The 26,672-nt window shown below is 39.5% G+C and overlaps 1 protein-coding gene across 1 annotated transcript in view; it reads left to right on the top strand.

The window, feature by feature from the left end:
• The window catches only part of CNTNAP5 (contactin associated protein family member 5), a 401,323-nt gene that overhangs the window by 357,868 nt on the left and 16,783 nt on the right, over window positions 1-26,672 (top strand). The window contains exons 17-21 of the mRNA XM_074145684.1: window positions 462-680; window positions 6,823-7,062; window positions 8,645-8,869; window positions 24,188-24,318; window positions 25,640-25,724. Coding sequence (XP_074001785.1) covers window positions 462-680; window positions 6,823-7,062; window positions 8,645-8,869; window positions 24,188-24,318; window positions 25,640-25,724 — 900 coding nt within the window. The remainder of the gene's footprint in view (window positions 1-461; window positions 681-6,822; window positions 7,063-8,644; window positions 8,870-24,187; window positions 24,319-25,639; window positions 25,725-26,672) is intronic.

Raw genomic sequence — 26,672 nt, forward strand, 5'->3', positions numbered from 1 at the left:
AATGCTTGTAGGTTTCTCTCCTACCATATGCAGCCAAAGTTCTATAATTGTTAAATACATGTATTTTGAAAGATTTAGTCAGATAGAGCTCCTTCATCCTTTCTCCTATCTTAGCATTATTTGTCCAAAATCTTTTGCTACCATTGTGTCACTTTTGTACAGCATTTGGCACTTGTACTTCAAACGAGAATAAACTACGATTTCTAGAGCACTGTAATTGTTATGGCAAAAAAAAGATGGGTATCCACAGCCAAGCATAATCACAGCAGAGATCAAACAGTGAAGCTGCAGGCTTAGATTTATGTATAAGCTGCTGTGTAGGAGATGGGAGGTAAATGATGCTATACTATGTGCTGACATAAAAGTTAATGGACCCTATATTTATGTAAGATTTCTTGATGTCAAACCCATGATTTAATTCAGATCTTCACTTCCCCTTCACATCTGTTTATCTATTCCAGCCCCCAAAGAGATCACCTTCTCCATAGATGTCGGGAATGGCCCCACAGAAGCCACTGTGCAGTCTCCCACACCCCTGAATGACAACCAGTGGCACTATGTCCGAGCGGAGAGGAACCTCAAGCAAACCTCTCTCCAAGTGGACAGCCTCCCCAAGAAGGTCCTGGAGGCACCTGCTGAGGGGCACTTCCGCTTGCAGCTCAACAGCCAATTATTTGTAGGTAGGGACCATTTAAGGGTTTCTGTAGATATGTACAATATTTCTATGTCCATACCTTGGTAGTGCTATTGTTTCATTCTTGAGCTTGCATGAGGTGATCTAATTCTGCTTTCTCTTCTTCCACTTCTGCATAGGCAACATAAAGTAAACCCAAACTACTGCACTAATCATAGTTTAACTATACTATACTAGATGGTACTTTTACAGTCTAAGATTCCTTGAAACATATTTATTGCCAAAGAATTAATAGTATTTCTTCTTGTGCAGCACTGGCTGTGTAATTTGCTGTAGGAAATGTGATATCTCTTTTTAGATGCAATGTAAAAGGCACAAATTCTTCACATAAGTTTCTGGAGCAACTCCTGATGACAGTATGGTCTTAAAGTCTGTTCCTTCAAGCATGCCTGTTAAAACCCTTATTTGGCCATAGAATGCATGTGTGAGAGAACTATGAACACAGTCAAAGCAAATACAGTTATTTTAACTGAAGGTGATCATTCAAGGCTGGGGGCATGGGGGAGGAGGCGGGGGGGCAGAAAAAAACATCTCTTTGTATATAGTTTGTTTTCTTATCTCCCTTGCAAATGAAACCTAGATTGGGACCAGCTTGTATTTGATAATATAATCAGGGATTACAAAGGGACTTCTCCCTTTTCTATATTCAAACACTGTCTTTCTGAGTAATCCCTCAGTGATGGAGTGGGTTGTGACCTGCTTCTTATTCAGGGCCACTCAGGTAACCACTTATTCTTCCCTTAGAATGGATTCTCTTACTTAGCTGAAATGCTATAGCAAACCTCAATCTGTCAATTAATTTTAATAAAGCTTACCCATGTATCCACACCATTTGATTTAAGAAGATTTTGGGGTATTTATTTGTTTCTCGCATGCTATGATGATCCTAGGAACATGTTCTGCAGTAGGCCAGGCCTGAAGGCAGTAGGGTTGGGCTGCTAGGTGCCTTAGAAACATCAGAGAAATCTAACCAAGGTACTGTTTCCAGTTAGAAAACTTAGAGAATTTAATGATTGGGTAGACTTTTGAAAATTTTTTGTTGTTTCCTTTCAAAGGAGTAAAAATGGAGGTTTTGTCATAAGTCTATCAGAAATGTCATATACATCAGCTGCTTACTATCTCACATCAGAAAATCAGTATCTGCCCATAGGCTTGTTTCTTTGCCTAAGCAAAATGAGGAGGTTACCTGAATGAAGTTCATGATGGTTTTAAAGTGACATAATTGATGAATTGCATGATGAAAATCCATGGTGGTTAAGGGCCTCAACAGAGAAATGTGCCAGCAGGAACCCTTGTCAGTGAAGACAAACTCAAAGCCCTGCACTTGGGGCAGAATAACATCAGACATCCGTACAAGCTGGGGATTGAGTGGAAGAGTAGCAGCTGTGCAGATAAGGTCCCATTAGTCTTGGTGGAGAAATTAATCTGTACCTCATCTGAATGTAGCTGTGCTTTGAGGAACAGGTTGGACCAGCTGTCCTCCAGCGGTGACTTCCAACCTAAATTTTTCTCTGATTGTACTTAATGAACACTTGTGCAATAAACTCTAGGATATAGTTACTTTATCTCATCCAAGAGGTGAAGAGTTCTCACTGTGCAGTAAATACATTGCTTATTGTGATATGCAATATGCATATTGTATGCATATTTAGTTGCATACAACTGAATACGTCCATCCACACTTTGACTGAGCCCTGAACAAAAGGGACAGAAAACCTAATGTTTTAGGAGTGCTTCTTCCTCCCTTAGCTCTAGCATATCGAAGGCCAAAACTGTCCGTGACTTCCTGAGTTTTCCTAAGAGCAGTCAGAAGAGATGGAAACCGGGGCGCCTTCCTCATACTGTTTGTCCCCAGGTGCTCCAGGGAAAGGTGGCAGAAGTCCAACAATACACAGATGTGGCATAATTTATCTCCACTGAAGGTCTCATTCTAATCTAATAGAAAGCAACTGATTTAATACCTCAACCATGTGGAGTGAATTTTATTCCATCTGAAAAATAAATGCATAAGCAACATTGTAAAAAGGAAAGAAGCAGCAGTACATATTACTCCCTGATCTCCCTATAATCCACAACATATTTGTTTCTGCAGCATTCTGCATACTGACAGTGCTTAAGGGGTTTCCACAATTAGTATGCACATTCTTAATTAATAATCTATATAACTGATGTAATTTGCTATTTTCAAAACGTTCCAAATATTATTTTTTTTTTTATTTAATCACCCTATTTCATTCCATTTGAACATGGAACTTTGTTTCCACACCGGAGGTAGCTAGTCATTAAGATATAACCTTTTTTTTTCTTGATTCTTCTCCAAAATCAATTCAAATACTTTGTAAATCTCATGAATAAAGCTCAATGTCAAAATTTAATTTAGTTTATTTATATTCTGGAAGGATTTATTGATTCTTTAGGGATGAAGGAACTATATTATTATCATGTAACATTACGATGATGATAGAATGGAGATCCACTGTAGCTTTCAAACTATGATTATTTTCCTGTTGCTTGAGAGATGTCAGCCTATGTACGGTATATGTGAGATGGTTATATAACTCCATAAAAGGAAAGGTCTTTTTCCTTTTACAAAGTTATACACAGTGGATCACGCATATAAAATAAATTTGGACATTTGTAAAATTTAACTACAGGGGCAGTTGGCATACAACATAATTTTAAAGGAATTCTGCTAATTTGGACCAATTAATTCCTTGTAAACTGTTTCTACCTGTTTTATGAATTATTTACTTCAGTTTTTTTTACTTCAGTTATTTACTTTCAGATTTTTCCTCTTTAACCCAAGAACCAGATATATTTGGGACTGTAAGTAATAGAAGAATTTAGCTCTGGGGTTTTTTTTTATTGGTTTGTTGGTTTTATTTAAAAGTTTGCCTGTCAAACAAATGTTTTACTTTCTATGATTTATAATAAAGAAGGTTGAACAGAAGCCTTCTCCAGCAACATTGTAGGCAGTCACGGAGCTGTGCTTCATTTACTTCTGATCCAGCGATACTGACATGTTGTGAGGAAGTTAACCAGCCTTTAAATACTTTCTAAGGGTGGGAGTTAAGAAGGCCTGACTTTCCTTGGAGGTTTATCTTTAGATTGACAGACTTAGGTATTTTAGGAGATTTAGGCTTTTACTAAAGATTTTCCAATGACTGAACACAGAGAAGGATTTCTCTTTTATGTGTGCAGGTTCTTTTATGTCCAGTAAGGGATGAATTCACATTTCAGTCTTCCTGAAGTGGAGACCTTGATGCTCTTTCTCTCTTATTTACTCTGCTACCAGTTTTCTTGAAATATGAGAGAACCTATTATTCTCTCTCTTAAATTTGGGCAAGGAATTTAAAAAGACTGGATTCAGAGATAAAAATATACCATTTGTGAGCAAATATTCTCTTCCATAAGAAACCAAACCCCAAAAAACCAAATCACAACTGTCTAGTCCTTTCAGATGGAAAAAGCAATTATTGTGAACTAATGCAAAGCTGTGTCCTGAAGACTGAAAAATGCGAGCTTGCGTTGTCTCAGAGAGATACCAACTGATATATAATGCCAGTGAGTTCAGTGTTTGGATGTCATGGCTGCTTATTCCAGCAGAGAAATCCAGATGTTCAGAGACTATAGCAGAACCTGGTAGTCTCACCATGACTTCCATTGTCCCTATGCTAATTTTGAGTTGTGCTTGTTCTTGAACTTAAGCCTGTTTGCGTCATTGCTAGGGTAAAAATCAATGTTCAGCCTTGCTCTATGTACTTAGATGTAACCACGCTTGTGTTCAATGTTCTTAAACTGTGCTTCTGTGGAGTATGTCTGAATGTTCAGCATGTCTTACTGGGCTTGAACTCACATTACATTACTTGAATTAACAGTATTATCTGCTAGAAAGCTTCTTCACTCACTTCTTGCCTTGATAAGCATAGAGTAGCCATAATTCATTATCTGCACAGTAATGCACCCACAAGTACTTTCGTGTTGGAGCTGGTGCAACATCTCAGATAGAGAAGTTCACTTGAGTGTTACATATCCCGGAAAGATGCTCTCTCATAGTGATTTCTGTTTACCCCAAAGTCTCCTCTATACCTCAATATTGTATAAAAGGAATACTGAGATAAGAGCTGAGAATTAGATCCTTCTTCCCATATGTTCATACTATTCCTTGTATTCAGAGAAATGCTGGAATTTGGGTGTCATTTCTCTCCATACCACCTGTTCTCCATTCAGTTCTACACTGCCACCTTTCATTGCTCTGTTTTGTGTTTGATTCAATGGTCTTGGCTGTTTTTTCATCTTGCTGACGTGATGTCTGCCCTGCACATCTGTCTTTGGGGAATGTTCCTGGGGGAGCAGAACCCAAGCATTTGCCCTGGCCAGCAAGCCACACAGCACGTGCAAGAAATTGTCATTGCCTGATGTTCCCTAGATTCCACTGCAGCAATGATTTCTTACACATACCATTATTTTTAAAATAAACCATACAAAATGGCTACCTTCTTATTGATCTGCCTGGAGATAAAGCCAGAGGAGGGGGAGACAAAAAGAAGTGTGGCCAGCAGGTTGAGGGAGGTGACTCTGCCCCTCTACTCTGCTCTGGTGAGACCCCACCTGGAGTAGTGTGTCCTGCTTTGGAGTCCTCAGCACAAGAAGGACATGGACCTGTTGGAGTGGGTCCAGAGAAGGGCCACAAATAATTATGATTCTTATACACTTGTGCTCTTTCCTTATCTTTGTGTCAGTTACATAAAGCAAGAAAGCTCCTAATACTTCTTCAGACTGCTTCAGCTTCCTTAATCCAGTTCTTCCTGGCATTATAAAATTAGTACAAAATGAACCTGTCTCACACATACTATCCTATAGTTCAATTATTCTAATCCAAATTCAGTATTTCTGCTATGAGTGTACCAAAAAGAATAATATGCTAGAATGGTGTAGCAGAGCAATAGGGTTTTGGTGAGATTGCTTTTCAGACCATTGCTTCGTTCTCTTAATTTGCAGAAGTCTTGCTTTAATTGGAAAATTTATGAAAAAAAAAAAGTGTTCTTCTGCAAGGGCTTATAGAAAGATGTAATCTCTTATCTCATGCACTTCAATATAGAACCAACCTCTACAGAAGAATACTTTGGAAAGATAACTTCTTTCATACTACTTTTGCAGGAGAATCACTAATAAAGGTAGCATTTCAGAGCCTACAAATGCTGTTAACTCCTGAACCAGAATTAGATTTCTTAGCAGCAATCAAAATTGCAACATCTTCAAAAACAAAACATTGACAACTGCCAAACAAAGCCTACAATAAGAAAAATGGTGATATTTTCACAAAGTATTCTAACAATCATCATTATTATCGTCATTCTCAGAGACTACCTCTTATGTAAAAAGTGTCTTCTACACTTTAGCAATTTTATTGGACAGATAAGAAGCTAGTTAGCTTGTAGAGACTGAACTTCCCTGTGGAGTAGATCCATGCAGCTCTGGTCTTCAGGGAGAAATGCAATTATGTTTAACAATTGTAATAAATAACACCACTGTGACCTGAACTCATGCTTCTTGCCTACAACAACCATTCACATGCAACATCAGGTTGGGCAGTCATGCATAAATTCTGACTCAAGTCAGTTCCCTTCAGCCAGCAGACCTGGTGCCGATCATGATTCATCCCTGCTATCTGGACTCATCAGCATGTGTAACTCACCTGCTGTTGGGATTAGGGTGTTATTTATACTCTGTACTATGGCAACAAATAGGAAAAAAAAAAACATTTTGGGTTTCTGTTCCTCATGTATTAGGTGATATGCAGACATACGATAAAGAACCTAATCTTTTTCTCAAATGAATTCGCAGTTTAAATGCCAGACAGGGCAGTAGATAAGGCAGGAAAGAGAAGAATGGCAACAAGAAAGTGTCACATACAGCTTTTTAGTCCTTTCATAAAGATAAATAGAGAACTTTAGTTTCCAGGGCTGTCCATCTGTCATCTTTTGCCACTGTATGCATTGATATACAATAGATAATATTTTTAACAATTCATGGATTTATATTTGTACCTTTGGATTGGACTTCAGGACTTCGATTACTGTGCAGATGCACCAATGAATACATGCCCTTTTTTCTCTCCTTTTCAGGGGGAACAGCTTCCAGACAAAAGGGATTTTTGGGATGCATTCGATCTCTGCATTTAAATGGACAGAAACTTGACCTTGAAGAGAGAGCTAAAATGACAGCTGGTGTTAAACCTGGATGTCCAGGACATTGCAGCAGTTATGGTAACCTGTGCCATAATGGAGGAAAATGTGTGGAGAAGTATAATGGTTACTCCTGTGATTGTACCAACTCAGCCTACGAAGGACCTTTCTGCAAGGAAGGTAGGCAGCGAGCTTTGATCCTACGTCCTCAGTGGTCTCCAAATTACAACACAGTTTCACCCGTGTCAGCTTGGCGTCCCCCCATGTTACAAGATGTTCTAATAGCAGCTATCACTTCAGCATTACTGAGTATTTATCTTAAGTGGGCTATAATGCCTCCTTTTGTTGACTTCAGTGATGGCCTCAGAAATTAAAATGGTGTTAGTTATACTATTAAAGTTACCAACTATATCCCACAGTGATTTCTGTATTTGATTGCATATAACTTGGCCCAGACATTAACAAATAGGGCTGAAATTTTTCGTAACAGTTGTCTGCCCATGTCTGAATATTTAGTTTCCTTATTTTAAAATCTCATCCAGCTTTGTCCACCTTAACAAAACCTTGAGAGCTTTTCTTTACAGAGTTTTGAAGCAATGGTGTGACAAAAAGAGATAGTCTTTTTATGGGTTTTTTTTTGCCATTCCTGTGACAACCCATCCAAATGTTAAGAGATTTTAAAAATAAGTGTGAAACATTCAGGAGAAAACTGGTTTGCATGGTTCAGCCTCAGGTGAATGTGTCCTTGTTGAACCTTTCTGGTGGCTCATAGGAGATGTTGTCAACACCAGAAAAAGGAGCAGGGCAAATAAAGGACATTCAGTTTAGATAACATGTTCTTTGGAAGAGGAAGGAACTAGCAAAACTCATGCTCAATAACAGCAAGGTACAATGTGAGTGTTTTAATTTCCATGACTGCCACTCACCTCACAAACACAACAGGTTTACTAAGTGGGCCACATCATCTGCTGGTGTAAATCGGCTTAGTTGTACTGCAGTCCATGGAACTATGCCCACTTACATGAGCTGAGGATTTGGCACCAATACCGCGAGAGGCATATCAAATAACCATACAGTGTCCTATTAGGAGATGCTGCTGTAGAGGTGGAGATGCATTGTTGGAAAAAGTACTAGCTGAAGATACCATCATCCTGACTTCACTGTGTCTCATATTAGAAAAAAAGCTGCTGTTACCATATCTGTGTATTTTATGGCCAGATTGTGTTATGTTTATTGGAAACACAAGTGTGAGTTCTCAGGATCTAAGCATGCACAGGCAGATATTTTTCTTCTTTTGGAGCTACGAAAGAGAGCTTCCCTTACTGGCTGTCTTGGGGTCAATGTGTTACTTTAATAATGACTCTGTTTAAAAAGGAGACTGGAAAGGACAAATATATTGTCTTTACTGTGGCGGGAAGACAGAGAATATTGCCTTACATGTCAGCTGTTAGAAGATGGTGAACCGAGCATTTATTTGGCTGACAGACATTTTGGCCTGTTCTACCTTGTGGACCTCTGATTCCAATATTAAAATAGTTGAATTTAGAAGCCTGTCTCCATACACTGTCCTTCTCTGTACCAGAGAAATAGACTGTAAAGAAGCACACACTTCTCATCCAAATTAAAAAATGGTGATGTCAGCTGGGTCAGGGACACTTTGCAACGTTCTGCTTCTGAGGCAGTCAGCTCATGTCCCCCTCTGTCTAGGACAACTGAAAATACAGTAACTGAAATTATTCCCTTGGTTTATATATGCTTTCAGAGGTTTCTGCATTATTTGAAGCTGGCACTTCCATTACCTATATTTTCCAAGAACCTTACCCTGTCACAAAAAATGCGAGCACTTCAAGCTCTGCCATTTATGCGGATGCTGTTATATCCAAGGAAAATATTGCGTTTAGCTTTCTTACGGCACATACTCCAAGCCTTCTGTTGTACATCAACACCTACTTTCATGAATATTTGGCTGTGATTCTCTCCAAGAATGGTAAGTACTCTTGATTTGCTACTAAAGGAAGACCAGTGTAACTGTGTTAAGGTATTTTTTGAGAATAGTATAGAATTCTGCACTGATTTAAGTTCATTTCTGTGTCTGCAACTTTATCAACTTCATGGTATTCAGTTCATGCAAATCACCATCACTCTTGTTTATGTCCCTTTATTTGGCATTCAATGCTACATTTTCCTAGTCAGTCTTTGAATAATCATGCTGTTGGGGCTTAAAATGTGCTTTGACTTTCATTTGGCAAGACTATACAATAGCAATTCCTTGCTATTTATTCCACACTGAGATCCATTAGGCCTCCAAGATAAGGGAATGAGAAATACCACAAATGTACAAGAACACTTGGTGCAGAAATATATTATTATTTTATCTTTTGCATTCTGTCTTGGCACGTGTATTGCTCTTCACTGGGTTGTTTCAATGGAATATGACTGGTTCACCTGAATATTAAAGCCAGAAAATGTCAAAGTTTTCTAGATTCACTGACAAAAATGTGAGCTGTAAATCCATTTTCTGTTCAAAGGTATGTGATATGAGGACTTTTTGAAAACACGTACAGATTTTGGGGGCATAGGCCCTACATCTTCTCAGTAAGACTGGCTCCTGAGTCCATGCAGTGCTTTCAGAAAACTCACTCCAGACAAACATCATCCTAGATAAATGAGGATGTTTGAGTTATTCAAGTGTTATTTAGGCACTGGAGCACTGGAAGTCATGAGTAAGCATATTGGTCAGTCACTAGCCTGCGGCAGAACAATAGAAATTTAATGCTATGTGGTTGAATATGTTCGTTTGACCAAATGACCCAGACCACTCTGAAGCCTTGCAAATTCCAAACTAGCTAAGCTTTCATCAAGTTCCATGAAATTAAACTATAAGGGAAGAAAAATAAAATAAAATAAATGGTTTTATCATCTACATGGCCCTTGCAGTGGTTTGTTGCATGCAGCTAGCCATGGTTATGCCATGCAGCTAGCATTCAGGCTGGCATGTGATGACGCTTGTATCCAAATCCCTGGCAGGGGCGGCTGGGACAGTATCAGCCTTGACCAATCTCCCCTAAGCGAAGTTGCAGCAGGGTGGTGGGACTACTGAGGAAACCCTCTCTCCTCTCGTGTCCAGTCCCAGGTTTCCATCTCTGATTTGCTCTCGGAGGCAAGTGTTTAAGATTTTCAGATTTTTGAATATTCCAATGTGCAGCTCCAGGGTGGCAGAGGTTAGCCCCTGCTGAGGTGAAACCTTGAAATCTGCTTCTCAGTTAGATTCAGGTCTCTTGATGCCACTCAGGCAATCAAAAATAGCCCTAAAGTGAATGAAAATGTAGTATCCATTTAAATCACCTTTACTGCTGCCAGAGTATTGTAAAATGACCTTATAAACATGAGTCAACTGACTTTTATTGATGAAATACAACCATAAGCAAGCTATAATTGTGAAGTTCTGGAAGGGGGGAATCTCTAATAGTGGTTAGGGAAGGGGTTGGGATCAGGACACAGGGATCTCTTGTAGCAGCTCAGCAGGAGCAAAGATAAGCCTTTCATTTTGGCAGCTACACCATCTGCAGATCTCTGCTTTGGTTCAGATGGAGATAGGGACTCTCAGTACTTCTGAAAATTAGGTGGAGTGGCTCTCAGCGCACGCAGGCAACTTAAACAATGGTGCTTTTCTCAGATCTGTATCTTTATTTACTCACTTGTAAAATGAAGATAACAGTAGTTTAAAGGGTTAGTGAGATGTCAGGCTCCAAAACTCTGGACTACAAAATGTAGCACTGTATGCAAAGAATTATTAAGATAACGAGCTGACCTTGGTTAACTCCTGAAAGTCTCTTTCAGGGTTACTCTTTGCATGCTTCTGTGTCATTATTTCAAGACAGTCATTTCAGTCAGGTATATTCTCTGCCTTTTGTCCCAAATGTAATAATTTTTAAATCTCATATCCTCTTATTTTTTAGTCTTGTTGGAATTGAAATTATTCCAATGAAAATAATGTTCAGATATGTTACTCTTTCTTCCTCCAAGAGGTTTATGCTTGCCATAAAGTTACTGGACTATGAATAATAATGTCCTTTGTAGCATTAAAAGTAAGCATGATTCTTTCTCTCTTATTGGCTCATTTTCAAGGAATCTTGCTGAGTCTGACAGTGTATAGTAGGATCTAAGCAAGTCCCTGCTGGATAACTGATTGGTTAAATAAAGGTTAGGCTCCTTTATGGGAAATGGGAATGGGCATTCTCACTTAAGAAGTGAACAGTAATATTCTTTGCCATAGTCCCAAGACCCTTCCACTTGTTAAGAAACTATATTGGAACAGTCTATATATACTTTAATACTTAACTTTTGGTAAGTATTTTTCAAGCTACTACTCATGTACCTTGTTATTGCTCTTTTCTATGATCCACAAAATAACTAGGCAAATTATTAGATAATAAAAGTGACAATGAGAAGAATGCTTCTGGTAATTCAGACTTCCCATGTTAAATTTTTAACATAAAAGAAGTGAAAGTGTCTGCAAGGCTTATTCATAGTTAGACTATATTAACTTATATAGGCAGCTATGGTCTAATCCAGTCAGGTGTGAAATGTTTCTTGTAAAATCAATTGGTTTCAGTAAAATTAATAAATAACCGCATTTAACCCCAACACACTTTGCACTCTCAGTCTGTAAGGGAGGTCATGTCATTAGAAGATACAGTACATATTGATTGAGACACTAGAATTGTGGTGGTAAAGTGATTCATTTAGAGTTACCCAACAAGCCAGCGTCAGGTCTAGGAAAGGAAATAAAATCCCCTCATGCCCACTTACAGCTTCACTGACCCAGATCAATACTGCCCCTACAAAAAACCCTTCCAGAGCTTGGAGCCTCAGAGGGCAGGTGGTTCATGAAGGAGGTAAAGTTATGACAGATGTTGGGTACCACCATATGTCAATGTAGACGCTACAATTCTAGACCTGTACAGATGACCTCCTTCTATAAAATGAGATGCTTAGTAGTGCCTAGCAGCTAATATTTCTCGAAACAGTTCCCACCCAAAGAACTTATCTATATTACAAGGTTGTTCTTACCTCTGATCAATTGACTCATGTCCTGGCAGCTTATGGGTAAGTTTTTGAAAGTTGATGTTTTTAAAGATGACCTAAGGATTCTTTCTGCCATTAGTTAACAGTTATGTTTCTAAATCATACATGTGCCTTTGCAAATTGTACGCCATAACTTAGCATTGACCTCTCCTCCCCAGTCTTACATATTGTACCCAGGGATTTTTACATTACACATATATATAGATGTGTATGTATACATGCATATAGATCGATATGTATATGTGTGTCTAGATGTGTATGTATGTAAAGCTCAAATAGCCCTATTGATTCACATCCAAAAGATTAGCGGTACTGTAATAACTGTCAGCGCATTTTAGCATCAGTACTGTAGAAATTCCAAATTATACTGCCCATTACTAAGCTGCAGAAATTGGATAAACATCTCTAGCTTTTTCAGTGGTGCGGTCCACAGAAGTTATTCACATCATGGGAAGCTATTGCCAAGAAAAAAATATTTTTTTCTTTCCCAGGCTAAATTTACACTGTACATTTTTGCTAATTTACATGATTTCATCAAGTTACCAGTACCTTTGTATTATAATCTTTGCCTTGATCCCTAAAGACAATGATTGATGAGGGAGAAAAATATTAAGAAACTGACAGTGCTTCTCCTTTCTCCATTCTCCTTTCCCCCCTGCAAGTAATCAATGTGATATGAATATGATGAAGTATATTGTCTAGAAAATGTTTTACCAAGCCTTTGATTCTCAGCGTTGTTGGCTTTCTCCATGGAAACAGTATCATTCCTAATCTAGAAAAACAGCAGATAGCCAGCATCAAAGAAAACAGATAGAATCTCAAACTATCCTAGAGTGATTGAAAAATTTATCTATATTTATTATCTGATCTCATAAGAAACTAAACAACTTGAGTCCTTGTTTTTCTTTGTTTCTATCTAGTACCTGTTGCCATCACAGTGAGCTCTGTTCTCAATTTCTTTTGGAAAGCAAGACTCTGAAATTGCATAAAAAAGATCAAAGACAAGGAAAAAAGCACAGTTAAAAACAAAAATACAAATGAAAACAGCTTGAGTAATTCTTCTGGTAGGTCTCTTATACTCAGAATATAGTAGCAGGACAACTCCACTGCCCTGTCCTACAAGGTCTTGAAATCAGCTGATATTTGAAGTAAATAGGAAAATAAGTCAAAACCTGCAGTAGAGGTGAGCTGAATTAACACTGTGCAAAAAAAGAAGTAAATGTCATCAGCGAGAAGGTACTGATTTTTTTCTTTTTAATAAGCTAGTAATCTCCTTCTGTCTCCAAGTCAGAAGCAGCCTTTGTGTTGAAAGCATGTAAACTGTCCTTATTGCTTTTGCCTTGCAAGTCTGCTAAGGTGCATCTCCAACAACTTCTCCCAAGAAAAAACAAAGCTTTTGTCATTCAGTGGCAAAGAAAGGCAAAAAAATCTAGTTCAGTCTTTGAGGCAAAGAATCTTTTGATTCTGTTCATGCTGTGCACTCTGGAGTTCAATGGGGCAAAGCTAAAATAATTAGGGAAAATAGGACTTAGTGAAACACTGGGGTGGGTTTGGGGGTGGTTTTGCTGGTTTTTTAGCTTTACCACCTCGTGGGCTTTAGTTTTGAAATGTGGATACCACAGAACATAACTACTTGCTGCAGAAAGACCCTCTAGGATATGCTGTTGCTACTGCAATAGTCATCTTTTGAGAACACCTTCTGGCTTACAGACTTTTAAGAGCCATTGAACAACCTTCACAATTTACGTGACTGAAGTGGAAAATGGTGCCAAGGTTCAGGTATAGTTATTTTTAACAGATCAGGAGCGGGAAAGTGAGTTGTGTTGGGAAGTGTGGGAGACAGCTTTGTTGAGGAGACTAGTTTTCGAACAACTGTCTGTGAGTGACTGAGAATTGTTCTTGGTCTAGCTCCGAGACCATTAAATGATTTCATATGGCAGATAGGACTATATATCTTCTAAATATAATTTCAAGCAATTGTTGTAGCTGGCTCTGAAATCTTATGTTATTTAGTGAGTGAGGAGCCAGCGAGAGTTTGTTTGGGAATGGTGAATGTAAAAGAAATTTTCCCCAGTTGCCTGTAAATGGGAGGCTGGCTGTGGCACCAGGACTAGAAAGGGTTGGGGTGGCAGGAGATCTCCCAATCAGTTTCTTCATGTAAATAGAGAAACTCCTGCGGTTAGAAACATCTCTGGTTCCTTGGATGATTCCCTGCTGTAAGCATGCTTTACAGAAAATAGGAATGCTGATTAGAGTTTTCAGTTCAAATCCAGCACTAATTTTGAGTTCAAAATCCAGTTCAAAATCCAGTTCAAATCCAGCACTAATCCCACAGTCTTTGAGGGAAGAGGTGGGCTTGGCACCCAAAACCAATTTTTTTTGGTTTGTTTTAGCATATGGCACTCTAAATCTCTAAGTGTGCAAAACTAGCTGAAAGGAGAAGCAGCCACAACATTCAGCCAAGGACGCTGGCAGATTTCTTTATCTGCTTTCCAAGAGGAGAGAACTGAAAGATCTGTCTCATTAGCTGAATTCATGGACATGTTTGTACTCATGAAGATCATTTTGCTGTACGGAAGGGTCAAGAGGTGTTCTGGAGACCCGCAAGGGAAAAACAAGGGAACTGTAATTGGATTACATTGAGCAGGAAAGGCTGAGCATGCAGTTAATAATTGATCTGTGCTCTGCATATATACAGACTGACTTTGAACTTACTGGTATCTGGCATAAAACACCAGACCACTGGCTGCAGATAATCAGCTAGAAAGAAAACATACATTCCCATTTGCTTGGAGGAGGTGTTTATCTCCTAGAAGACTTAAGTTCCTAGCTCCCATTTTGCAGTTGAAAGGCCATTTTTAGTGTTGGATTTCTGTGGAGCTGTCCTGAAAGGGTGGGGAGGAAGGACAGAGGGTCACAAGTTCCTGTGTTCAAATGGATGCTGCAGATGTTTATATGCTCTTCAATAATTCTGAAACGAGGATCTTTTCAGAACCCATTTTATCAAAGCCATATGATATCTATCAAGCCATATGGATTGATAGCAGTCATTTTTCAGTTATTCTTAAGTAGTGAATTATCTGTGTTGTGGACGTAGACTGCTGTGTAGTAAGAGCTGTAGTTCAGCAGAACTGTTGGCTCAAGTGCTGCCTTGGAGCAGTGTAGCTGTTTCCACAAAACATAGACCCCAAGCTAATAATACTTGGAAGAGCCAGTCTGGGTCCAAGCAAACCTCCTTCTCTATCTTGCTCATAGTATCCCTATTAGCATGTTAATTTTTCCTATAACATATCAGTTAATGAAAAGGTAACTTCATCCTTCTTGCCTGATGAAGTTAGGTGTTTATGCATTAGTCTTTACGAGCTGGCCTGGCCTTCAGGAATCTGAGGTTGAGACCAGGGGAAAAGTCTGGAGCAAGAAGGGCGTACACTTGGTGTAAGGCGATCAGATCATGGAATTCCTAAGCAAACTGGGCATACATAAATCCATGGGCCCTGGTAGGATGCTCCCACAGGTGCTGAGAGAGCTGGCAGATGTAATTTCAAGGCCACTCAAGAGGCAATGGGCACAAACTGACACACATGAGATTTCATTTGAACATCAGGAAGCTCTTTTTTACTGTGAAAGTGACTGAGCATGACACATCTTGCCTAGAGAATTGTGGAGTCTCCATCCTTGGAGATATTCAAAAGGCATCTGGACGTGGCCCTTGGCAACTGGCTCTAAGTGTCCCTGCTTGACTGGAGAGGGCTAGACAACAGGACCTCCAGAGGTCCCCTCCAACCTTAACCGTTCTATGATTCTGTGAAGGACTGCAGAAGTATGCATTTGACAGTAACATAGTGAAAGTGTATTAGCATGTATATTGCTACAAAACAGTCATCACAATGCCACCATTATATGGTTCTTGTACTGGGACTAAGTAAATGTTTCATCCTTCTTCTAATTTTCTCTATCGTGTTCTCTTAAGAGCACAAGTCAGTTCTTTGTATGTGAATGGTTGTGGCCTGTTATGAAACTCAGATACTTCCCTTGAGAGTTTGCTATAATCAAGAGAAGGGCACTGATTAAAGGATCCAACTTCTCCAGTCACAGAGGCTGGCATAGCCTATGAAATAAGCAGTGGTTAGATGGACTTACTGGTCAGAGGAGCAGAACATTTCCCAGAGATTCATGACCAGCCAGGCAGTGTCTATAGAGTTCAAAACAAACAAGGATCATTAACCTCGGAAAGCCATTAATCCACAAAGTTCTGTGCTTTATTATGAGTTAAGTATGAAAAGGAGGTTTGAGAAAAAAGGCATATGATTGTTTTTTCTCTAATTTTATTTAAAATATTATTGTTCACTTTCCTGCTCCACAGACATCATGTAGTGCTCAAATAGATTGTTTCTATTTTTTTTCTGTTCAGACTATCTTTTCCATGTTCTTATTGGTAAACATTATGGTTATTTGTTAGGTCGGCATGAAACAAGTCCTTGCTTGAACAGGTATCTGTACTGCCAAAACTGAAACATGAATGGTTGAAAGATATTAGAAAAGAATGGCAACTATGAGCCAGGATCTCAGTGAGGGCAGGTTGGTATGAATTCCTCAGGGCATCGTAACAGAGGATCTCAGTCTTTTTTTTGCCTGCTAGCTGTTCACACAGTTAGTGATGATGTATGATTTGTAAAGCCAGGTTGAACTTTTGGAATTGAATTCATAGGATGATACTTTTATTTCATTCACTGGGTAAAGAATAAAAGCTCTACTTGACAGCCTGGCTGCTAGACTAGTCTTAAATGAAAAGTACAGTGTGAGATGAAAGCCTGGCAAGATTCTTCCACATGCAAAGATGAGTAAACCATAGGGCATACTGAATATCTGACCATGAGAAGACTAATGGCATCCACTGTGAGTTTAAAGACAGGAGAGGAGATCTGAGCATCTGATCCAATAGTATCATACGGATAGCTTTTGTTACTGAAGGGTCTTAAAGTGACTTAAAATTCTACAGAGTGTGTAGAAAAGGTATAGGTATTTAAGAAACGTGTAGACATGGTTCTTCAGGGCATGCTCTAGTGTCCAAGATTACTGGTTTGTGGTGGGGTGCTGTGTGGGTGGGTGATGGTTTTTGGTTTGGTTGTTGTTGTTGTGTGTTCAGGTGGTGGGTGGTGGTTTTGTTTGTGGTGGTTTTTTTTTGTTTTTTTTTTTTTTACTGTTGGTTGGACTCGATGATCTCTGAGGTCCCTTCCAACCACTACGATTCTGATTCTGATTCTGATTCTGAAAATTTACCAGAATAAATCTCACCATCAGAAAGCAGGTAATTCGGTAATTAATGTAGCACCACTTTGTGAAAGAAACAGCAACTAATTCCTTCAACAAAAAGAAGTATCGAGGAATGGAAAGATAATGATAATGACTAACAGTATTTTTTAAATAGCTGCTCACCCAGTTGTTTCATGTCATTTTCCAAAGGGTGTTAACATTCATCTACTTCACCAATGGATAAACTGTGGCACAAAGAAGGAAGACGATTTATCAGCATTCATCAAGCTGGCAGATCCCAAATTGTTGCAGTGCTCTGTCCATCGCCTCCAGGCTACATAAATACACCACTGTGTATGCTTACCCATGAACTAAATGGGGAGACAGTGATTAGTATTATCCCACATCCATGGGTTACCCTGGTTCCCATTTTAGGCCCGGCTACATTGACATGGGCACGGCCTGTTCTGTTTAGATGAGTGTTCCCCTTATCACTGGAAAAAGCTCTCTGTTTAAGCCACTCAGTATGTGCATGATGAGCTCTCTGACTGTGGTCCTCTGGGTCAGCTTTTAGACTCGCAATATTTTATACCTTTGGAGCAAGAAGCATCTGCCTGTTCCTTTTTAATTGCTGGTCAGCCTGTGTTAAGCCAACTAGCGGCTGGTGGGAATGAGATGTCTAGGAAGGTTAAACACATTTGTCAGTAATGTGAGGGAACTAGCTACATTTGTTGATGTTTAAGTAACATTCTCAATCTGGCTCACGCTGCCTAGCAGGATTGCAAAGTGATCTGAGGTCATGGGCCTCTAGATAGGCTTCTTTAGAGGCTTTTGGGGATGTGTTTTTCTCTAAGTTGAAGAAATGCAATGTGAAAGTGCTGTTTCATTTTTTTGTTTGTTTGTTTTGTTTTTTAATATAGGATGGCCTGAATATGGTCCTTAAGTCCTGAATGTCTCAAGCATTGAGTGGGAGGCATTCAAATAAGCACCTGTTTTTTTTCACTGTCATGAGATATTACCAAAAATTGGGGAGTGGATTTTCACTTTTTTTTAAACTGTATGAAACAGTGTCATCTAAGCAAATGCAATAGTTGAGTAATCATATCAACAAACATGTGCAGCAGTTTCACCTCTTTCTTTTCTCCATGCAAAACAAATAGCAAGAATCGCCTCCAAAAAATGTGTAAGTACTTTCTTAGTTAAATGCTGGCCACTGAAGAGATGGGCCTTGTTCTTTCGAATCACCAGCAGCACTTCCACTGAAGAGTAAATTTACTGAGTAAATATCCTTGGGGAGAAGCTGCTAATTAAGGAGCAGGTTTCTTAGCCAGCTGCTCCTAACTGGGAAAACGGTGGTTCATTTTTAAATATCTAGGCTATGAAGAGGGACGTTGTCACTCTGAAGCTGTGCAGGTTGCCAGAAAGATATATTTTGCAGTAGAGATGACTGAAAACTGTCATGTGCTGTTGTGCATCAGGAATGAAGCAAACATTTCCACCTTAAGAGCTGCAAATGGCTTTCTGGGCTAAATACATTTTTTTTTTTTCTTCATAATAGCAACATCAATAGCCTCACTAATATATTCCACCCTTTCTTTAATTGGTGCCTTCCTTAATTATTTTCTCATTTAGCTGTAGCTCAGGTGAGCAGTGAGGGTGGATGCAGTGGGGTAGTTAACAACTTACAGACTGACGAGGGTGACTGCTGGTTTGAGACAGATGTAAGAGGTTCTGTTTCTGGGTGCCTCTGAGGCAATGGGACATGCATGGGTATTCCAAGGCCCTTTTCCTAATGCAGTGTTTCGTTATTTGATACATACATATTTCTCCTAAATCAGAGTTGTCAGCTGTCCTAATTTAAATGATTTTTCCTGATGTTACCTGACAGTGAAAAAGTTTTATGTTTTACGTGTGCGACCCACATATGATCCCTGAACTAACCTCACTTTTTCTGAGAGGTGCAAGATGTCTTGCCAGCTGCTCCAGCCAGTTTGTCATTAAAAAGTGCTATTGAAGCTGGCAAAGATTTTGGGTTCAATCTAGGCTAATCTAAAACCAGTTTCTATAAATTAAGGTCCTGTAGAGAAGTCTCAGACACCAAGAGTATGTCTTTGCCTTCCTTGCTGTTTGGTTCTTCATGACTCAATGACACAAGACCTGTGGTCCTGGTGACATGTATGACAAGAACCTTTCTTATGAATAATGGATTTATAGACCAAGTTCCTGGTATCCATTTTTCTGTTTTCTGCAGAGCTACTTTAATCTTTTTGCCAAATACCTGGAACTGGGCAAGGCATTTCAAGCCAGGAAGTCTTTTCCTGAGCTAGAACACTCTCTCTAACATTTTCGCATGCTCCCTTTTCCAGCTGATTATTTAAAAATTACTATTTGATTTTCAACACAAGCTTTGGCAGTCCAGAATGAATGTAAAGTCAGTGGGCATAGGCCACAAAGCCACGAAATGTTTCTGACATTCCACTCAGGCACTGCTGTAGACACAGGTAAAAGAAAGACAACTCTGCTGTTGACATGTTTGATCAGAAAAGGTTTTGGACATAGAATATCTAACTTCATGGCCAAGGTGTTTCTTCATTCTGTATAGTTTGGGAATATTTTTTTCTTCTCCAGGCTGAACACTTCGAAATCCCTAACCAGTTTAATGTCCATATTACCACTAGATTTAAGAGTTGCTACTACATCTTTCTTGTCCTCCACAAAAAGATTGAAGTGGTTTGAAGGCACCATGCTATTCCTGTAGCTGCCTGGAGGTTGGTTACACTGACACTGATCATTAGCTTACTGCTAACAAGTATTAAAACACTGGCCTCCATCAGCTGTGTCCTGTGAGTGTTTTGTTTCAGAGTCATCCCCAACCTAGTCACCAGGGCATAAATGCTGCCCTTTGGTCTCTATTTCCCAGAACTTCCTTCCGCACAGGCAGACCCCCAGGAATCCTGTTAAAATGGCTCTGTAGCTGTTTGATGTCAGCAGACAGATGTCATTTAGCCCTACAGTCATGGATTATACTACTACAGATTGAAGACCACAGGGATGTGTAGCAAACCAGTTTTGATATTGGTAGTGGTTTTATCACAGTAACATGGCAGCCCACATGGACTCATTTCCTCCAGAACTGAGGAAAAGAGGCCATGTTGTGCTCTGTAATGCTGTGGATAAACTATGCTTGATCCCCTCTTGGGCTGTTGTGGTGCTAGCACAGCATATCTCCATGCAGATCTTCAGTCTGCAGAATTTGAAGCTGAAAGGGGTGACTATAATAATCAAGTGTGAATCTGCTCTTACCTAGCACTGCTGGGGTAATATGCCCAGTAAAATTTTCCAGCCCAAGGCCAAAACCATGATACTTCTCTCTTCCCTCCTTCTTTCATGGACTTAATAGAAATTGCCTCCAGCAATTCCACATACATTAGAGAAGGAAGAAAACAGAACAGGCAGTGCATTGCTTGAGCATTATGGCACTCCAGGTGTGCATGCTCAGACATGGGGAGCTAAAAAGAGGATGACAGGCATGACTGCAAAAAGGCTGCCAGAAATTACACTTCTCATGATTAGTGTGAATCCCTATTGTGAAGCAAAAATGATGCAAAATAGAGAGAGAAGAAAGAATAGGGAGAATAGAGCTGGTTTATGCAGATTTTTATTTGCAGTTAGTGACACTGGGATGATGTGAAGGAGAAAGTCAGTGGACCAGATAATCAAAATTCAGAGGACAAAAAAATTTCTTAATAATAAACGTAATTAATAATCCATTTATTTTGCCTGTCATGTAGGAAAATGGCAGACAAATTATTCTGACTCTGAAAACAGAAGAAGTTTTGGTACTGAATGCAAGCCAAAACAGCTCTGAGCTATGCTGGTATAAATTCCAAAACACCTCTGGAGAGATGATCCCATGTACTTCTGGTTTATATTAATGCAAATTTGACCGCAGGCAAAATGCCAACTTAAATTCAATGGTTTTGAAGAGCAGCCATGCAAAAAAAGTTGCCATTGGAATTCAAAGCAATTTGATAAAATAAGATGCTATCCACTGATCTCTTTAAATAAGGTAAAATTGTACCACTGTAGAAAGCAAGATCTGTTCTTAATGGATGTCAAGAACCTCCTTCATTGTCTCCCAACAAATGAAATAGATGGTTTCTGGTTTAAAATCAGTGCTTCTCTAATGAAGTGAATGGGTAAATCCCTGTTTGCAGCAGCTAAGAGCCTAGATAGATTGCATATCTTGCTGTCTGTCTTTGATCACAAACGTGATGGCTGCTATGCTGACCACCTGAATATAGTAGTACCGTTTATATTTTATATACTGGTGCGTTCATAGATTTTGAAAAGACCAGAGAAGTTTTTTCCCATTTACAAATTAAGCAACTAGTACAAGGTCATAGACCAAATCTAGGCCCTGTTCCATTTTTCACATTACACCCCTTTCAAAGGCTCCATGTAAGAGGCAGTCTATGAAGTACTTCTGTTGGAACATGATTTTTAGTTTGGACCAATCTGTTACACTATCATATCTTAGTTTCAGCTTATTCTGCGTGATCATCTCAGCTGTGGTGTGCATGGTCAGGCAACCTTTCAATTTTTATCGACTCTCCCACTGCGCTAATGCGCAAGCCTGAAGAAAGTCCCTTAACTTCCTTGCACTTGGGCTTCTTTTCTCATGTCTTTCTAGAGTAAAGTGATTGTAAGATGTTTACACTGTTATTCCCTGTTGATGCATCTTTCATTAAGTACCAGAAAATGGGATTGTGATTTAAGTTTGGACCTTTAAGTGTGACATTAACGGTGATAGGCAGTAGCTCCTTGTCCTGGTTATGCACTGAGGGGATGGGAGCTTTGCAGTATAATTTGGTATATGAATCAGGACTTATAATAACCCACTGAATAAATTAGCAGTTGTTACTGACCTTGATCTCTTCACAAATTCCCCTATAACATCCATGATATGTGTAAGAAAGTAAACGTCTTTTATCTCCTTTTTTTTTTTTTAATTTTCCCTTTAAAAGCTCACCTGATCCAGCAGCCCTCTCAATCAGCTAAAAAGCCTTCATCCTAGTAGTACATTCTCATTGTCCTTCCCGTTCTTGGAAGCTTTGTTTCTATCCTACAAAGCTCAGAGAGCAGCAGTGCTCCTCTGGGATATATTGAATGCTAGAAAAAGTGCAGCTCTTGGGAGCCTGAGCAGCCAAACATCCTGGTGAGGGAAAAGGAGGAGGGAAGATCTTAACTGGACTCTGGGTCCAGTCTGGAAGGACTCCCAACTTCACTGTGAGTTGTGTAGAGGTGGCAAAATTCCCCCTCTGCGGGAAATTTATACATTGTTTTAAGCTCTTTATTAAATGGTTTTACAGTAGCTAGTAGGACAACAGAGCTGACCTTATTGAGGGAGGACTTTAAAGGCTGACGGGAGCAGGTATGTCCACACTATGTAGTGAAGGACAACTGCCTCACGTCCTCTCTCACTAACTCTAGACCTGCAGGCAGTCTTGCAGTGTTAATATGGCTGAATACAGGACCCAAGCAGGGATGCTTGTTCACCTCATTAAACAGCCAGACTGCTTCTGGAGTCAGAGGTGCCTCTGAATAACGTGGCAGTGCACCACACATAGGCAGCAGCTGGTGCAGGGGTACCATGGGCTTCTCCGACATGGCACTGCATCGCCATGTGCATGAAAACGCTGCCTCTGCAAACACTGAAACTGGTCCTAGAGCTAGAACAGCGTGAACACATCCTTCAGTGACAAACAGTCAGTCGGTCCCTATCATTCAACATAGGTAAGGTTTGCCTGTATCCTGCAAAATCTAGTGATATTTGGAATAGTTTGAACTTGTGCTAACAGAAGCGCTGAAATGGAAGAAGATAGGAGGGGTTTTTGTGATGATTTTCAGAACAGGGAATAAGTGAAAGACCCTTTGCTCTGGGTTGTGTTGTTGTCCGCGTTCATTTTCTCCTTGGAGACAGTAACAAAGTAGCCCCAGAAAAGGTTTTTAACTCTATGGTACTACTACAGTTGCATGGATTTTGGTTGCCGATGCATAAAAAGTTCGGAGGATTTTTTTCTTCCTGCTACTTAATTCCTAGAAAAGTAAGCTTGAAAGGTTTTTATCAGAATAGAATCTTCTCTTTTTAAATTATATGTGTGTATATATATATATAACTATATTTCCCTGTATTCATTTGTGGAAGGATTAAAATTCGTACTGGATTCCTTGTTTTCTTGTGCATTTTGATTTGTTATGATATTGTTATTTATCAGAAGTTCCAATGCTTTTTTTTTGATATAAAAACTGAAAGAGATGTTTGACATTCATTTTTATATGAATACTGTTTATTTCTTCAGAAATAGATACTAACTACTTTAGAACACCAAAGTAAAAATATTTTTCCTGTGTAATCATTTACAAGAAATCTTTAATTGTACTGCATATACATTACAATGAGTCTGGGCCTTTAAATGCTTGAAATTAAGTTACAATTCTTACAGTTGTCACTGTCTTCTGCATTGTCTGTTACATCTTGATGAAAAGGAATAGTAAAATCTACCAATATTAGTTCAATAGAACAGTGCAAGACCTGCATGCCCTCTGGTGGAAGCGATCCTTAACAGACTAACGTAGATCAGCTTTTGCGGCAGTGCTAAATGTCTGACCTGCAGACAGACACACTTTTCTTTGATATACTTAGTTACTCAATTAAATTATGTTTCTCCATAGCAAAGGTTGTTAGCTAGTAGGAAGGAAAACTCTTCCAGTGCATTATTTTTTTTCACACTTTTCATTACAGCTTGAACTCTTTCATTTCTCTTCAACCTCTTTCTTGACTCTTTAAACTTATTACTCCACTGTAATAAAAAGAAAATGAGTTCTATGTTGTGTAAAGGTATTGAACAGTGTCTCATTATTGACACAGGTTTTATACATAGAATTTTGCTCTGCTTTTAAGGAAGTTTACAGGTCCGATACAAGCTGAGTAAGGACGGACTCCTCATTTTCACCATTGACTCTGGAAATTTTGCCAATCGAGAGCTTCACCATGTGAAGATTAATAGAGAAGGCAGAGAGCTCATCATTCAGGTATGCCATGGCTTATGTTGTGTGTTAAATAATACTTCACTGACCCACTGATTTCAATGCCTAATCGCCAGTAGGAGGCAACAGTTTCACATTGATTTGGTGCAACCAAAACTGGCCCAGCAATAGAACAGCCCTGTAGGTTAGACCAAAGCTCTATCCAGATCCTGCTTCAAAGAGTACCCAACTGTGGTGTTTTCTGCTGGGTGATCCTTCCCTTGTCTCTAGCAATCTGTGAATTAAGAAGCACCTTTGTCCAGAAGCTCGTCTGGATCATTGGAGTGGTTCTGGGGCTTAAGGATGTCTGTGTGACCTGTAGTCCCAGAGGAAGCACACAGTATGGATCATTAAAAAGCTACCAAAGGGAGAAAAACAGCTGAAGAATTAGTACCTGGGAATGTAATTTCATTTAGGGTATGTGCCCGAAGGGAGAATGTGATCCCAGCTGCCTTATCCTCTCACAGAAAAGGAAAGCCTGAGGGAACACAGGGTGCAGCCACCATGTGCATGACAACGCCCTGTCCCTTTGCTAGAAGCCACACTGAATATGACAACGTTATTAGAGACAAGAACCCTCCTCTGCCTTGTTTCCCTGCATTGCCTGTTTTTCCAAGGCACGGAGAAGAGAACCATCTTATTGCTCCTTCTGCTTTCCTTCTGAGGCTAATAGCAGTTGATAGCAGTTCATGTTACAAAGCAAATTGGCTAGATCTGGGCGGCAGTCGTTTAACAGGGAAAGGTGGCAGAGTCTAGAGAGAAGCAATGTGTTAAGGAATAGAATGAGAAGGAGACAGAAGCACAGGGAGTGCCACAGTTTTTCTTTCCTCTACAGTTTCCATGTCTGGGTGGTAAAATGATAACACAGAGCGCAACTAGGGTGGGCAGACTTGCTTATCTAGGAAGAAGGCTATGCTAAAAGTCAGGGCTTCCCTCAAGTACTAGTCTTCTGTCTGCTGCACTGTGGTTTTCTTCTATGCAGAACTAATTCTTCACAATGCATTTCTAGAGAGGGCTCCTTTGAGTATATTCTGAAGAGACTAGACATGGATTTTAGGAAGCAGGGGGATTTCAGTGTCAAACATTTTAAGCTTTTCTGCAGGGGAATTTTCTTCAAAGCCCTATATATGACTATTCTGGTGTACCTTTCAGCTTCTCATGCTAAAATCAAAGCACATTCACTTCGCTATCTTTAGAAACTGAATCACGCTTGGGGGCAGAATTAACTGATTTGCAGCTGAGAGCATTCCCAGAAGTCTACAGTACAGAGAGATCTAGGGGTGTCTACATGCTGTTGTAATGAACTAATTTTATTGACCTCTTCCAGGTTGATCAAGTTCTCAAACTCAAACACAACTTTTCTGAGACTGATTTTAAGGCCATCAAATCACTCACCTTGGGCAAGGTCACAGGTAGGTTTTCCTAAAAATATTCCTGATTCATCAGTTCTTATAGTGTTGGAGTTAACCTGTGCTGTGTGTTGGCTTTTTAATAGGTCTGGGGTTTTGTTTGGCTGGTTTAGCTGTAAGAGTTGGCCCCAGAATTCCACTACTCCTATTTGTATATCTCATCAATGCAAAAATTTGGCAGCTCTCCTTGTTTGCACTGATAGCAATATTAAATTCTCCCACTGCTCCCTCCAGTAAAGTGAGTCATACTGCCTATGTGGCTGCACAGGGTGGCATCTTAGCCTAATGATATAATTTTGCTGACTACAGCTTGCTCCTCTCAAGCTGTCTCTGTTTCCTAATGATAAGAAGAACAGCACTGTGAGCCTTCATCCTCTCAACCCTTTTTTTACTCCCAGTCCTTTTCTATTTGAATTCTGCAAGGAATATTTATGTTACATACAACACTGAGGCCACCATTCTGCATGCTCTGTACATGGAACTTCTTCATCTTTACCCCTTCACACTATAAAGCCATTACAGGACCACGAAAACTCTGCCTGAGATTTGGAAAGTAAAACTCCTCTATTTTGTTGTAAAATGTGTCCTATTACTTTATATAAGTGTCTTATTCATTCCCAGTAAGATTCTAAACGCCTCCTTGTTTATAAACATTTTAGCCCTTTGTTAGAATTGGGCCTCCATATCAAGCCTGACAATTCTTTCACCATTGAAATTTTATGTTTTGTTAATAGCACCCAAGGCCTGAGGGACTGGTAGCTAGACAGAAACTCAAGACATCCTCTAGTGTCTACTTGTGCAATGTAATTGTATATAAGGACATTAGTGCATTCTGCATCATGTTTTACTAAGTAGATTAAGGGCAGAAACTGATTTTCCCCTTAATTACATTTAGTATTTGTTCAAAATACAGCAGTCTTCCAAGCCTTTGTGGACAGGTTTGGGGACCTG

The sequence above is a fragment of the Numenius arquata genome, chromosome 3 (assembly GCF_964106895.1).
Source record: "Numenius arquata chromosome 3, bNumArq3.hap1.1, whole genome shotgun sequence".
Classification (NCBI taxonomy): domain Eukaryota; kingdom Metazoa; phylum Chordata; class Aves; order Charadriiformes; family Scolopacidae; genus Numenius; species Numenius arquata.